General features: G+C 41.1%; 1 protein-coding gene across 2 annotated transcripts in view; it reads right to left on the bottom strand.

Annotated features, from left to right (window-relative positions):
- Positions 1 to 16813, bottom strand: part of PTPRG (protein tyrosine phosphatase receptor type G) — a 391196-nt gene that overhangs the window by 279018 nt on the left and 95365 nt on the right. The window contains exon 2 of one of the 2 annotated variants that reach the window (XM_066195199.1): positions 684 to 714. The exons of the other annotated variant lie outside the window; for it this stretch is intronic. Coding sequence (XP_066051296.1) covers positions 684 to 714 — 31 coding nt within the window. The remainder of the gene's footprint in view (positions 1 to 683; positions 715 to 16813) is intronic. 2 annotated transcript variants of the gene reach the window in all.

Genomic DNA, 16813 nt, shown 5'->3' with positions numbered 1-16813 from the left:
ACCATTCAAGACCAAGTGAACAAACAGGGAGATGACAGCAGCTTCAGACTGAGCTTCCAGCCAATGCAAACAGAACATCAAGCCACTCAAAGTCACATAGACAGCTTCCCCTGGCTTGGAGTAGAAGGGTGGACAGGATACCCTGGCAAACCAGAGAACCTGGGGAAAAGTGTCTGATTTCTTCCTTCTCTGTTGGCCACCAGAATTCACAAAGTAAACTTTCTGTTTTTATTAAAATTCTGTCTTTTTTTGTGTAAGAAACAAGCTTTAAAGACAGACAGATCTCTTTCTATAAATTCAGAAGATAAACCCCCAGAGATTACCATAAATTCAAATGTTGTTTTTAAAGAACCTGACTATAACCTTTTCAAAAAGAACAGACCATCTTACTCTAGCTGTACTTAAAATACAGGACATTAAAATATTTTTTTCCAAAATACTCATGCAAATAATCCACAGTAGTCCCAGTAATGGCATGAAAGCGCACCTACCCCCCTTTACTGCTGCACAATCACTAGTGACAGGCATTTGATCATTACTGCAACCACCTGTCGCATATCACAATGAGTTTTCTCCCATTTCATGAGTTAAAAGGGCTTATAAACTGGAAAACTGTGCAAAATACAAAGTGCATTTAAAAAAAAAATCTATATCTATTTAAATATCCTCTTAAGGACACTTACTTTTGATTAATTTTCTTGACTCTTGAGAAATCTGGTAAAAGAAACAGAAGAAGAACGCTTGTATTTACAAATTAGTTTGTCTAACATGCTTGAAGACTTTTTTTTTTCAGTTCTCATTTTGCATATAACTGCATCTCCTCCTTTGCAAAAGATCCTCTGTCATAGGTTCATGTAAAAAGTGTTCTTTTGAAAGCCAGGAAAAATAATCATTTTACTCCCCTTTTAAGGCAGTGGAGTAGCTCTTACAGACCACCCTTTTTTGTCAAGATAGCAGAGAGGTGTCATGTTTCTAGCCAGGCAATGACCTCGCTAATGTGGTTGACATACCTGTAAGAACGATACACAGAGATACACGGGACTTTAAAGAAACCCCAAGTCATCTCAACTACACTAAAAACAAACAGAAACCCAAACATCCAGCACCCAACAAAGAAAACCTTTAGCACAAGTTCAGCTTTGGCCCTGAATATTTAGAAGCACACCAAGAGAGGGGTATCAAATCCTGATCCCACCATATCCAACTCAGCAAACACTACATTTCTCTACCAAGAGATTTCAGCTCTGCAGATGAGACCTTTGCTTGCAATACCATGTAAAGGACCATGTACTCTTTTTGGAGCAGGACAGTATAAATGCACACAGAAGGTTCATTTGGCCAGCTGCAGGCTGCGTGTTCATAATTAATTCAGGGGCGAAGTCTACTTGGTCAGCAATTCACTGGAGTTTGTAAATAGATGCTGATTTTCTGATATTCTTCTCCAAATAAATGCAGTTCCTCCTCATTCTTTGTCTGGAAATCATGGGATCCAAACTGACCCTGTCCTGGACCCTGGACCCTGTCCCATCTTATGCCTCTTTAGGCAAGGCATGCTCCTTTTCCTAAAACCAAGGAGTTCTTATTTAAGCAATGGGTAACAATTCATGAAATATATCACATCTTTTACTTTACGATGACAAAGGATAATCAAGATTTTGAACACATCGAAAAATTCCCTAGCCAAGCAATACAGTTCTGAGATGACAGTGAGAGACAGCAGCCAACGAAGCAGTGTCCAAGAAATTCTTGCCAGCACAAACCTTGTTAAACTAGAAAATGTCAAAACTTAAGAAAGACATCCCTGCATGAACTTTTGTTTCTCAGACCTGGGACAGATTGAATGCTGACCCATATTAGGCTGGTGTTTGGTGTAAGTGTATCCATATCTCACGCATCCTGTTTGATTTTGTCGATCCGTATTGGAGAGGCAGGAATAATTTTCAGTTCTTAGGCCACGTTGTTGATTTGAGAACTAAGCCTGCTAGAAACACATCAGGTATTTTCTCCCTTCCCAGTTTAGTGCTTTTTTAAAAAACAAGTCATTAATCTGGAGCACAGAACCAGCTGAAGGATGGTCCAGGTAATTCTACTGTGGCAAGTACTGACAGTGGTTAATGCTTACACAATACAGTTTGCTTTAGTCAGAAGAGACAAATGGTTTGTGGTCTATGAATTCTTTCAGATGCCTCACTCACTCCTCAATTTTCCTGCACGCTGTTAGTATAATACCCTATCTCTTTCTTCCTTAGATATTTGTCAGTACACAAATGTCTTTCTACTCTAGATAATCATGGCAGACAGGGACAACATATTGATATACAGCACTATTTTAGACCAAGGTATGAATATTACATTAGCTGAGTTATCACTGTAAGTTCTGACCTTCAACTATCCAATTTTGAATTAATTCATTTTCCAACTATTAAACTCTTCTCTGTCACATCACAGAAATAGACACTATGATGGTAAATTTTCCTGACAATGTTTTACTCAAAACAAACTATGATGTATTAGTAGAATTTGCAAAGACGTGTTTGTGCTATTAAAAATCTGGAAGGACTCTCTAGTCTGTGGTCACAGCTTGACCCTGAGCAGTCAAGCAGAGAGAAGTGTCAGGTGAGTGATTGGTTCCTGTACTTCCTTCCTCCTGATCCCCGATTGTGGGTCAGAAAGCTCAGCTGTGCTGCCAAACACAGAAATATGGGCTCTGTTACCATTCCACTCCTCCTCACTCAAAAACCTCCAATGTGTGGATACTCCCATTCTCAGGAGCTAGTCCCAAACAGAAGAACAAACTCGATTAAGAAGAGCACAAAAGAGAAAGCTTAAACGAAACTTTTTCTCAACACATTAGTGGCAATCTGAGGGAAGAGCAGGGAGCTGAGAAAAGCCTTCTCCTTCAGTTTGCTTCCCTCAAATGTTCTATCAAGTCCCCAACCTGGTAATGTATCTCAACATACTCACTTCTCACCTAGGGCAAATTAAAAGGTAGACAAGTGATTTCTTACAGAAAGTGATACACTCTTTTGGCAGTTAGATCGAACTGGGTGTTTTATCTTTTAAACTACAACGGATGAATTTAAAATGAAAAAGCCTAACCAACATTAGAGTCCCCCTGGAGCAATGCCAACTGCTTGCAAAGAGCAGCAGGGAAGTTCTGCTCCACTGCCTGCAACGTGAGGGTTAAAGGGGAAAGGAGCAGCAGCATCACCACTTAATACAGGGGATGTGACAATGGAGCACTTAAATACAGATACACACCTCCCCCCTTGGCTTCCCAAGCCCTCCTACCAGTGCAGGCCACTGCAGATAATTGTATAATAACAGCAGGCTGTCACAGCAGCGTGGAGACATCCCTAACACGCTATGCAGGAGGTGTGCACGAACATTTAGATGTCAATTAGAGACAGTTTTTGCCAGGTTTTAAAACATGCTGAATACAGCCCGCACCTACATATGTCAAGAGTTTAAACAGTGAAACCTTAGTAAAAAAATAAAAATTGTATGCTCTTGGATTGAATTGAAACATGTGGCATAGAATGTTCTGATGAGCATCTGAACAGTACTGAGAGATTTACAAAGATTTTTTGCTTCTGTTTCGCTTCCAGAATGAAAAGGATTCAAAGATGCAAACTACAGTGAACAAGTCAGAATTGCTTTCAGCATCTTCTACTGGCCATAGATCGGATGAACATTTCCTTCATTCAACAAACAGTGCCTGAAAAGACCGAAATATCTCCACATGGGAACAGAAGCCATTATTTTATCAAATCGATTACTGCTGAAACCTTTGAGCTCTAAACAAGCCTTTGCTTCAGTCCTATTGGCATTTAGGTTAACAATTATCTTTTTACAAGTTCTGAAGATGTGCTGAAAGTAACAGCACCCCTTTAGTTAACAGAGAGCTAATTGATGCCAGAGGGATAGGGGATGGGATTCTGGGATGTTACTATTAAAAACAAATCACTCAATCAGTCTAACTTTGCTCTGAGTGACAGCCTAAGAAAAGAGATTTTGAGGATTGTCTTGTAAAGAAGGTGCTGCCTATGACAGCAGTGGGAAACCTCTTGAAATCCTAGACAGCCCAGTGAAATGAGGAACTAAAACCAATGGAAACATCAGTCTATTATACCTACAAAAATAGAGAACTTGAACTCAAGAAAGGGATTCCCCTTTAAAAATTCAGGCTGTAGGCAAAATAGAGCTCTGGCTGTCACGTTTATGTGGGCAGCCACTTTAATCAACCTTTTTAGCATATATTTTGCGTGTCTGTATTAGAAATATGAATTCTTCCTACCTGCTTTCTGAAAAGCTCTTTCAACTGAGACACTGCCTCCTCTGCAATGTCTCCTCTCAGAAGTCAATGCCCTAGAACTACAGGAATCTAGACTAAAAAATCCTCTTCTACTTAATGCTTCTCCATAAACAGAGGAACTTCATCTCAATTGAGAAAACAGCAATTCTGGAACTTCAGTGTATGGCAACATAAATTTCTTACTCAACTGAAGATTTATCAGCTCTTAAAGCCAAAAAACTGTCTTCCTCAATCCACTCCTTTGTTTCATCATCCTCAGACAACATAGCTTCTCTCAATTTTTATAAACTTTTTCTGAGGGGTCTTAATTTATGCCAAGGAAAACACTCTCTGTTAAATGGCATCATTAGACTCACATGATTTCTTGTGGTGCATGTGAAGTTTTTGGTCTCCTGCATACTAAATGATCCTTACAGTGTAAAAGAAATCTGTATAAACAGCTGCTTTATTTTGTGCTCTGATAACTGAGGAAAAACAACCCTGAATGAAGAAGTCATCCTTTGCTTGGGGGAAAGTAAATAGGCAAATAAGTACATGAATAAAATTAGCAGATCAGGCACTGATTTCCTCACCAAGGCACGTGTGGGCTGGAGCAAAAGTTTTCATAAGCAGAGCTCTGCCTTTTCTCATGGATTAATGAAGGATAAGGCTCTTCATCTGCTTAATTTCATTGCCACAAATACTCTGTAGATAAGGAAGAAGGCAGCAGCATAAGGAAACACAGGTTCAGATTTCTTTTTGGTTTCAGAATTCACATGTAGGATGTGTTGATAGCAAGCCCAAAACTTCCATTCAGCCAGAAAGTCACAGAAAATGGGACAAGAGCCAGGTATCAACCATCTAGCAAACAGCTTGGTGATGGCATCCATTTGCAGCCTGATAAATAGGTTTGTAAAGACCTGCAAGAAGTTTTCAGGCTTTAAATAAAAATACTGGGGAATCACTTCCATGCCTTGCTACAATATCTATCTAGTGCCAGTGAGCAAACTGGAGAAAAAGTGAAAGGAAAAAAAGTGAAAATTGGGAGCACAAAGGAAGAAGTCATACCATGACTCTCTTAGGAGACCAAAGGTGACAGCCAAGGGAGAAAAAGTAGTTTTCTCTTTCCATCTCTTTTGAGCTAAGGGGCACACAAGAAATCAGGGGAATAGACCCCAACTTACCTGAGCACACGTAAGAAACACAAGAAATTAGGAGGATACACCCAAACAGAGCTCCAATACCCTGCTGTCACAGAAGAATGTTTCTCATACACATCTAAACTTTTTTTTTTTTTGGCATGCTTTGGGTCTGATCCAAAAGCCTGACACAGCCACTAGAAATGGTTATTGGATTAAATTCTTAGACAGCACAGAAAATAGCAGGCTAAAGAATCTTAGCAGACTTTCCAAGAGTATTCATTCATCTCTGGCTTGGGAAAAGCTTGTGAAGTGTTAGACTGAAAGAGAATTTTGCCAGGAAAGTCTGCGTTTGCACCACAAGAGCAGCTGCCTTTAATAGTATTGCCCAGAGAGGTATTGAACAGGTGCTGGAACCAAAAAAAAAAAAAAAAATTAAAAAAAAAAAAAAAAAAAAAAAAAAAAGACAAGTAAACAAAACAATAAACCAAAATTGCCTAGTGCCCTCTAAGTAAGTTTCTTCATCGTGTGTAACAAAGCAACAACTCAGAGAAACTTCTGAAAGACATAAATGTCAACCCAGCACCCTGCTCAGGCTGACCTTTACAAAAGAGTTTTTCATTTTCACATTTTCCTACTTCTATAGCAATAGAGAACTCCTTTGAAAACCTCCTCCTGGAGACTGCTGGAGAAGCACAAGCCCCGGGAAAAGAACAAGATTGCCCAATAACCCCCAGGACTCATGAATTTCCAAATCTGCCCTGTTACTTGTGAGCTCTGCTAGTGGTTTGGGCAGGGAAAAGGAAGCCTCCCCTTCTTGTCCACCTCTGCAGCTGTCCCAGCCTCCACATCTGCCAGGCATCTCGGCACGGCTGAGCAGTTACACCCCGGGAAGAATTTGCTCCAGTGAGTCCTGTTTCTCCACAATTGCTGGCGAAGGGGGAAACAATGACAGCTTTCAAAATTCCCATGGCAACTGCTCCTTCTCTCTGCAAGCTCCACTGGCAGGCCGAGCACTGCACAAAGCAGCAGCACACAGAGGGGATTTGCAGCCAGGTAGCAACTGCTCCTATTTCATAAAAAATTCACAAGCTCAAACCACTGGCCACAGCTGGACAGCCACACTGAACTCAGGCACCTAATTGTTGCTCCGGTATGGATCCTTCTGTCTTCCTATCTTTGCAATAATGGGCTTACCTAAAATGTTGGAAATTAGGTTTTTAAGGTCAATGGGAGACCTTTAAAAGCCCTGCAAATAGAACCAAGGTCATGACTACTTGCGGTCATTGACATTGCAGCAATTTTTGTAAGTACAGAGGTATTAATCCCAGGAGCCTGACAATTTCGATTTTAGTAATGACATTCCAAACACCTAAAACTTTTAGTGAAGTTTAATATTCTACACTCCATGTACTGATCTGTTCTGTGCTGTTCTTAAGCATTGTTAAATGGTTCTTTCATTTCACTGTGGAATTGGCTGACCACATTTCAGCTGTGCATGGAGTGAACTCTGTATATTGTAACGTAATTACTCTCAGAGGATCCTAGGTAGTTGGAAAATGTTCTAATTTGATTTTGGATTTTTTTTTTTCTTTAAAGCAGCTACGTCTTGCAAAAGCAGCCAATGCAAAAGCAGCCAATTATTTCTCTCCCTAGAATGAATACAATAAAAAAAATAATTACACTATGCCATGATTAATTGAATTTTACAATGGAAAAGGTCCACTATAAAAGCACCTACTGTATCAGTAATGATGTTACCTGGGTTGAATAAATAATATTTAAACAAGCTTGAAGAAGATTCCATCCAACAGTATTTATACTTATTTATTTCATGCACAGTTGGATGTCAGTGCCCTGACATTAAGAGCATATATGCAGTGTTATTCATAATCACCAGGTATAGTTTTACAGAATTACTGACATGAATCAAATTTCATGATTGTTTCAGTGACTGCAAAAATCGAGCTCTGGAATTTATTCCCTCTAAGTAGGATTTGAACTAAAATCTGTAGAAATTTTTCCAAATTTAAATGCTTCTGATGGGTAGCAAGAAACGTCTCCTCTGGGACACATATTTGGCTGAAAAAAGGTGTCCTCAGCACAGTTAACAGCATCAGCATGGGCATCTAATCTCTATATCATGCTAAATATTTTCTTCTTTGAAGTGATAAAAATCCAACTGTCAAGCATTGCTTGATCCGACCCAGCGCCGGGGGAAAGCTCATCAAAAGTAAGCCTTATAGGTTCCCCCTGCTTAAATCCACCCACCCAAATAAGCACAAGTTAGAATTTTTATGAGGTAAAAGAGACTCTGCTGTCACAGCCCAGTGTTAATTGGCACAAAGGTTTGAGAATACCTTCGTTTTACTGAACTGCTTTGATTTCAAAACTTCTGAGCTGAATTTTCTTGCTTCTTTATAATCCTGTCTTAACTATCACCGAGTTTGAAGTGAGAAAGGAGCTTAGACAGATCTATATCGGTGTTCATTCATGCCAGACTCTTGCATTTTCGTCTGAAACACGGTTTGAAAAATATTCCAATTGAGGGCAGGAGTAGCAGGGGGAGCACAGGGAATGCTAATCCCCTGTTCAACTCTTGGGGGAGCAACGGGTGATAATTAGTCATTGGCCATCATGTCAATGGCCTCTTATTTTTTTCCCTGACTGGAAAAAAAATCCCATAAAAGTAATTCTCACCCCTTTCCCCTCCATCTCTGGGTTTGTACAGCTGATGCAGTGATTTAGGCAGTGACCTGAGGCCTTTGCAGGAGCACCTCCCAGGACACTCACCTCCCAGCTGCAGTGGGAAGTAGGCACATTCAAAATTCAGCAGGGAAATAAACCTCAGACGCAAAAGAAGACGCAGCTTGGGTTTATTTCCACCTCCCAGTTTTACTCCACATCAGTTCAAAGGCCTGGCTGTCCTCCATTTTCACCAGGTGAAAACATTATCATCAGGACAGTAGAATGGAAACCACCATGGGGCTCCACCTCTACTGAAAAACAAACCCCAAGATGCAGAAACACACGAAACCCCAAATTAATATTGCACTGCAATATGGACAGGAGGAAATGTTGCTGAAAACCAGCACATGATTTCCGTATTACCTGGAAAACTGTCAGAGATGGACAAAGCAGCATACTTCACATGTAGCACTCAGTTTCAAGCGTTACCTTGTTTTTCTCCTCTACACTTTCCATCTCATATAGACATTTTATGTTATAAAATTCCCTCTGCAATTAAAAGCAAGCTAATGACACTTCACCTGATCCTCACACCTATGACTAATCAATGCAAGATTGAAACCATCTCTAGGACTAAGAATAGGATTTCTAATTTTCATAAAATTGCTTCCAGGGAGATTTCACTATTATTTTTTTCAACTTGAAGTATTTGATGAAAGGAGTTTACGGGTTCAGACTTCATACCATTTACCATTTAGCTTTGAGTTAGTTCCATATGTTATTTATGTGCTGAAGGGGATAGATTTTCTTCCTCCTTATTTTATAGAACTGCCTTTACTGACAAAAATGTAAGATCCCCATTCTGCTGGCTTTGCTTATCAAATTAGAGCCAAGTGAAATAAAATGGATGTTTGACAAAGATTTTAACAAGATGCCCAAACACAGCCATTTTCATAATCTTGCACTCCACTAATTCATTTTTCCCCAATGTTTTCTAAAAAACTTATTTAACCTATAAAGCCTTGCAAAGATCACCCACATTTTACAACACACAGTACACAAACTTGAATATTATTTTACATTTTTCTTTGTGAGTATACATGCAGCTTGCAATGTCTAGTAAATATTATGTCTTGTCACAGATAACCAGCCATTCAACTAATTGGAGATTTCTATTAAGATTTCTCCCAAATTCCCCCTTCCAGTAGCATTTTCTCATCCTAATTCATCTCCCTGAAAATGAAGTCCATTTTCTCTGTATTATCAATTTCTGCAGGAGATACTGGTATCATTTTGAATTTAACAAGCAAAAAAAAAAAAGAAAAAAGTTTTAAGTCTCCAGAATTTATTTATACTGCAAGGTCTTGAAAGTGCCTTCTTAAGCCATTGAAGACAAAACAATCTATTTTAATGCTGTGGAATATACATTCCTATTTTCCGTTTTGCTTTAAGATCCATATTCAGTAAAAATGACCAAAACAACAGGAATGAATGAATATGAGGAGAGAAACTATTAAAGGAAAAACTTCATTTAAATTAACTGATAATGCATTTCCTAGATATATTTTAAAAATAGGTATTTAGTTCTTTATCAGAGCATTAAACACAGAAAAACCCATCTCACATTCACACAGGTTTGCTCATGAGACACCTGTACCCCAAGAGATAAAATGTGAGCACACAACTAACCCAATGTGCTTCCACTGGTACCTTCCATCCATGGCAGCAATTCTACATTACACCTGTGTCAATTCTATCAACACTAATTAATCTAACAGCAACCTTCTCCTGAACCCAGCCTTCACTATTGTAAAGGTAACCATTATCTGATGAATCAAAATCCTTGCCTGATTGTCCTGGAGGTCTGCATGTAACAAATTTCCACTTATGGAAGCTGCCTGTGAGAGGTGCTTTTTCCTTTATCTCTCCTTTCTGTAAGGGAAGATGGACCCAGTTTCTGACAGTTCAACCTCTCTGCCATTGAAGTCTACAGGACACCTTCATATGAACCACGTGGAGCTTCAAGTCAGGGGTTTGGTTTTTTGCCCACGTCCAGGTAGAGGAGGCAGTGAAATGCTCCTAGAGCACATCCTGACACAGTCCTGCAGCCCAGCCTACAGTAGAGCAATCTCCATCAGCATACAGTGGCAGATTGCACAGGTTTAAATCACACCAGGAAGCAGTCAGGACAGGTGGCTGCAAAAATATAGGCTTCCAGGGAGCCAAAACCTGACTTTTAGAAACTGGTTTATTTTAAGGAGCAAGCTTTTCCTGTCAGCCCCTGGGCATGCAGCTCGCTTGAGAAACACCTCTCAGAGGCACTGTCTGGCAGGACATGGTCAAATTGTTTCCAGCACTTTGGGCTTAAAACCACATAGGAATGGCATTTATATTTTCATTGATTAAAAATAATTTCCCTTTCATTTAGGGAGACAACGTGTATGCATCAAGATAATGCAATCTAGAGTCTAAACAATTCGGCAATACATCCCTTTGTGAAAGCGAGTCCTGTGGAGACAGGGCACAATTATTCAAAATGTGTGTGAGAGACTGAACAGTGTAACTGGCTGGAGGTCTCTGTCATGCTATGGATGTTCAAGGAAGAAAAACGTGTGAAGGCAAGAAAATTGAGAACTGATGAGAAGAGATAATGAGACCAAAGTCTATCACGTCCAGCTTCAGCTGGACTGACCTGGGCTGAAGAGAATTAGAAAGCAGAACTGCCACAGTTGGGAAACACAAGTGATTCCATTTTCCTTTTCCCAGATTTGGCAAAAAAATGCTTCTTTTACCAAGTGCAAGAATCTGAATGGGTGCTCCCTGCTCCACACCATCGCTGCTCCCCCCGTATGGGTAAGTTCTGCCAGCAGCACATTATCATAGGATTTATTCAGGCAAATACTTCACCAGCAAGAGGTCACAGAAGTCACAATCCCACAGAAATAATACGAGGCTGTGTCTGTACATGGCCATTGGAATGAGGGGGTGTGTTTGCTTACCCCGGCCAAGCCAGAGGATGTTGATAAGGGTACAAGGCTTTTTCCAGGGACAATAGAATATTGTTATTTTTATTTTTTGAAGGCCTGAACTATAAAAAACCTCAAGAGTGATTTTAGAAACCTGATAAACAGCGGGTTTCTAAGAGCCAAGCGGTGCCCCAAAAATGCTTTTAGATAAAGGTATTAAAGTTCAGTGATTTGCAAAATATGGATAGATTATTTAACCTGCACTTCTACAGTGGAGCTACAAAGTATTTTTGAGCTTAAAATTGAAAACATATAAAACTAACAAGCACACCCCACAGATACTGAAACATCTTATTAAAAAAGCCAAGAGAGTTGTGAATGCAAAAACATCCTGCCTTGCCTGCAGAACCACCCCAAGTCTTCAGCTCACACAGACCCAACACTCACAGGCTGGCAGCATCCTCCTGCACTGCAAGAATTACCTGCTCCTGAGAGCTGGAGCCTTCCCAGCCAGGGAATAACGCTCCTGTGTGGCTCAGACAGGTGTGCCACCACACACAGAGTGGGCTGTGTCTTGAAAGGGATGAAGCACATCTACAAACCCTGATTTGGACCCTAGTCTCTGCTTCCCAGATCTCCTGGATGGCTCAGGACTGAAAATGGCTTTCTTTTCTCCCTTACAGTGCTGGAGGGAGCAATAACCTCTGGCCTTGCAAAGGTGCTAGAAATAAGGACATCTTGGACATTCCCTCACTGAAGACAACTCTAAACATAACAAGGCACTGTCAGCTCAGTGTGATTTTTATGGCCCAGACCCCGCTTCAAAATTCAATGGTAACAAACAATGGGGTTTTTTTCTAGTGAAAAAGCAGACTGGAAACAGAGGTAATGGATGCACTAAAGATCTTTAAAACAGCATTATTGCAGTGCTCTGGGTTAATCAGGCCCATACGGTTTGGTACAAAATTAATCATCTACAACGGAAGTAATAAAGACTCACTTGGAGGCCGCATCTCTGCTTGGCATGGGCCCAGGAATGCACACTATGTCAGACTGCTGAAAAACCATGGGGAAGGAACAGAAATAGTCATCTTCCCTACCCAAGTGCCTCGGGCGTTCTCTCCATCACACCAAACAAGGAGGTTCAAGATCTCCCGTCAAAATCTCGCTGGATTTACTGCAGGTACAAGACAGACCCCTGTTCTCCTTCAGGCATGTGGCAACTAAGAGTTTCATTACAATAATATATATACCATTGATAATAATATATCAGGTTTTACCACAATTAGCTTTATTTGCTCTAAATTCTTGTTCCCCAAAGACACATTAGGTACTAAAACACATGACTGGTCTAAAATAAAATGGTTAACTCTAAATGACTGGATAATTTTCTTGTTGACAGTGAAACAGATGCAAACTACATAAAGTTAAACAGTAATGACTCTTCTGTAAAACTTCTAGTAGATGAATATAGATGCTGTTAATTGCTATTAATTCCAGCTCAGTTTTAATTTGTGGTGTAGGCAGTTGCAGTACTTTTCACCAAAAGTGCATCAAACTTAAGACATGCTCTGTTTCCTATTAACGTCATCTCTGGCAGAGCTGGGGGCACACACAGACTGGAGGCATCTGTCACACACTGAACAGGGCACTGTGTGCTCCTCCCTTCAGAAGCCAGGGCACGGGGGTAGGCTGCTGAGGGAGAAAAAACAGGTTTCGATCTCGCTGTGCCTCTTATTCCCTTTCAGCTCCACTGAGGATGCTGGAACACCTTCATTTTGCCTGTTGGGAACGTCAGGAGGACACAGCTGCTCTCGGATTTTCGTACTGGTAACAAAATATTTGGAAGCAGAGGGGAGAGTATTCATGCCTTTTTCTTTTCTTCTCATCATGAGCAGGACCAGACACAGGCTAGTCCCAGCTCTATGCAGTAATTTAAAATCAATATAATCACAGTGAACTTTGTCACCTCTGCTTCAGCTGAGTAGGTTTTTCATTCGGGTCTCTTGCCATTTTTCTCCCTGAAAATAAGTTCTTCAGTTTCTAGTCTGGCTTGAAATGAAATAAAGCCACCCTTGGCTTCAACACAGCACGTGAGCAGTCTCTCAAGACATGCAAGACACAGAGCAAACTTCCATCATCTGCACATCGCTACATTCAAACACAATGATTTCCATTAAATATTTAGGACTCAAATATTTATATCCAGTCAATTACATTGAACATTACTTATTCTCCAGAGAGTTCTTGCTCTCCCTCAGCACAGAAGAGAAGGGAGGACCAAAGTGCATTTCCTGTACTTAATAGCAACACAATAACACCTATAAAGAAAATCATTCCCATTAGATGCAAAGACCTTGGAAGCAAATATACACATTTAGTATAAAAGAAAACAGAAAGATCTTTTTGGGAGACAATATTGACAAATGCTCATCTCTGCCCCAAGAAGCTGAAAGTGTCAGCTCCAAGAGAGAGTAAAATGTGTGTGGTGGGGAAAAGGTCAATGATGTAGGAGACCTTTTCCGCAGCTGTACCTTCACTCTGGAATACAGGCAACTGGCAAGTCTGCCAGGCTGCAGAGTAATGCCCCAGGAATGGAGCAGTCATCAGTACCAGAGGTTCCCACCAGCAGATCAGTGCTGTAGGTCCTACTGGGAAGATTTACAGCTCGCATTTTGTAGCAAAGAAATCACCAGCTAGACTTTGCTAATCGTGTTATCATGCTCAGTAATTCATACAGCTCTCCCACAGCAAAACCTTTTTATTACAGAATTTCAAAAACCAATACTTGAATTTTAAACTTTAATATGAACTTACATTTTAAAACATTAAATTATCCAGTGAAGCGGACGTGAATGTGAAAAAAGGCCATTTCCTCCATCGTTTCATTAAATTTGAAAGTACTTATTTATTTTAATAAGTAGAGATGTCCATATGCCAGGAAATTAACATCAAAGAATGTTAAATATGCCCAGTATCACTTAAGAGCCTATGGAGCATTATGCATTTTCAGAAATAGCATAACTCAGCAAAACTACTTTCCCAGCAGTTACTTTTTATTACAGTTTCCAGTAGTACTTTGGGGAAAAAAAGCTGAAAACTATGCACTCCAGTTCATACTGAAATCCTAAGATGCGATGTTGAACGATGTGTTCAGGTGCCACACCACACCACCTTCTCTCATTGAAGGTCTTCTGCTAATGCCAAACAGATGGTTGCCTACAAATCCCTCTTCCAAGGGCTCCTGTGCAGACCTCCTCCATTGGCACGTATGATCAGGGCATCAAATGGAAAGGCTGGTCTTGGACTATTTCCTATGAACAGTTATACTTCACTTAGCACAACAGGATAGAATTATGACTAATATTTTGATCACTTGAACCACCCAGACATTTTTCAGCCTTCAGAACCCATCTGCCGGACTCGCAGGGGTTTCCTCGCAGAAGCAGAACTTTACTGGCACACCTTCTGAAAAGCTACTTGTGAGCGCTTGCCATTTTGAACAGGGTCCCATCATGCATTAGCCTAGTTTCCTAAAGAAATAGGCTTATGTATTTGAGCCTTCTATTGCATCTGGGCTACCAAGTCCCCTTCCCCCCCATCACAACTCTCAGACTTGCTGGGTAACTCTGACCCAATCTGAGAGAAAGGGACGACCTTACAGACAGAGAGCACAGCCACGGGTTTAGTGATGCACAAGCATCAACACGGGTAACAGTGGCACACAGCACAACTGGAGGCCATGAAATAAGCTCAGAGCTTCTTAGGCACTGGAGACTTTTCACAGGAGTATGAAGCACTTAACCGTTCACGGAGCTGCAGGGCTCTGGTGTTTTAACAGTAGAGAAAAGGAAGCTCTTAGTACCTTCTCCAGCTCATAGTCTTCACCTCATTACACTCTGCTTCAGTCATCGATGCACTTAACACCAAGCCACCTCTCAGATGACTTGCACAAATTTAAGGTAGAGGTAACTTTTCTATGTTTGCACTGAGAGCAATTATGTCCTGCAGGCATCTGGGGAGCCCTTGTGCAATATAAGCAGTAACTGAACTTCATGCACTGAGCCCTTCTTTACAAAAGTCACATCCAATTCTCTGCAAACACCTTCACAGAGCAAATCCCCTTCCTCAGAGATCAGCATATGCTAATAGTGAATCACGAAGATAAGTGTCTCAATTTCATGTCTCCTGCAACAGAAATATAAATTAAAAACACAATTTGAAGTGCCACAGAAGCTTCCAAGTTGGAATCTATCCGAAAAGTTCATGTCATCTCTGGGTAGGAGCAGACTAGCATCTGGCACGTAAAATGGCTTTTCATACCCCAAGGGCCCAGAAGGCTCCGGCAGCAGCCTGAGCTCAGCAGCCTGAGCCACACCACCACACCTCGGGAGCAAAAGACAGCATGTAAAACTGAACAAGAAGTGATCTAAACTCCCCATGACTTCACTGCTGTGCTACCTCCGGGTAAATCTTATTTCTGTACTTGGGAAATACATTCACACAAACACAAAGCAAAACATGGAAGTTTCACTTCTTCATTCTGAGCACGTCCACTCAGTGGTTTGTTTGTCCAGGAGCTTGACACATGGGATGGACCCCAGTGCTCAAGTTGATGTGAAATACACCAGAGGGGCCCCGGGAGGTCCCAACCCAGCACAGTGCAAAGGAAATGATCAACATTTAAGGGACTTCTGTCACCTCAGCTCTAGCTGTGAGTGTAATATGGGGAGTTGGGACACACAGGAAACATTTGTTTCACTATTCCACAAAAGGAAAGCAACTGAAACTGCAGTCACATGCCAATACTCATCACCTTCAGGCATTCAACCGCAGAGACTTTTCGTCTTTTGCTCATTTCAGAGGAAATTTATACACCAAGAGAGTTCAGAAAATCTTGCCAGAGAGTCAGATATCAAGAACCCCATGTGGAACAGCTCCTCCTGAATTTTCTGCCAGCTGCACAACTTAGATGTTGGCCTGAATGCTTTGATTTACATCAAGCTAAAAAAAGCAGCATGGGCCATCATCAGAGACCTCAGTTCAGCCGCTCTGGGGTGATGTGAGACATGGTACCCAGCCTCCCTGTGCCCTCCTGGTCTTTCCAGCTGTGCTCACAGCATGAGCTTACCTCCCAGCAGCTGTGCTAAGAAGAGATGTGCAGCTGTGTACGTGCCTGCACGGCTGTAATCCTACAGCAGCATGGAGAAAACATGCATGGAGTGAGACTGCGTTCAAACAGAAACGTAGGGGACAGCGTTTACTTCAGCCATGGCCAGAACAGTCTGGCTTAGGTTAACCTCAGGAGTTACTGTTTGGAAGAAAACAGGCAGGATGGAGATGGAGAAAGATAGAAGGCCTAATACTCATGGCAGCAGACTCCTTCAGTGGAAGAGTTACTTGGTGATCGAGTCTCAGATATTTTAAAAGGAGTTTTGTGCTTCAAAAGTATCTCACCCTACTGAGGGTTCAGCCGCAAGGGCTCCATGAGTAAGCAACACCCACCAGCCCTTACTATGGCAGGTCAAGTGCCAATGTTTATATCTCTGCAACAGGGATAAAGGGTTCCTAATTCTTAACAAATGAAACCACTCATCTCACTAATTATCCTGAAAATATTATCAACCCACAGTCCCACTTATCTCGCAACTGGGCAGTGTAAAGAAATGGGAATGGGTGGGAGCACGCACTTAGGCAACATTCATTCAGGGTTCAGCTGAATTAAA

The sequence above is a fragment of the Chamaea fasciata genome, unplaced genomic scaffold, assembly GCF_029207755.1.
Source record: "Chamaea fasciata isolate MVZ Bird 193981 ecotype frontalis unplaced genomic scaffold, bChaFas1.0.hap1 SCAF_13, whole genome shotgun sequence".
NCBI lineage: Eukaryota > Metazoa > Chordata > Aves > Passeriformes > Sylviidae > Chamaea > Chamaea fasciata.
This window is presented reverse-complemented; position numbering and strand designations above follow the sequence as displayed.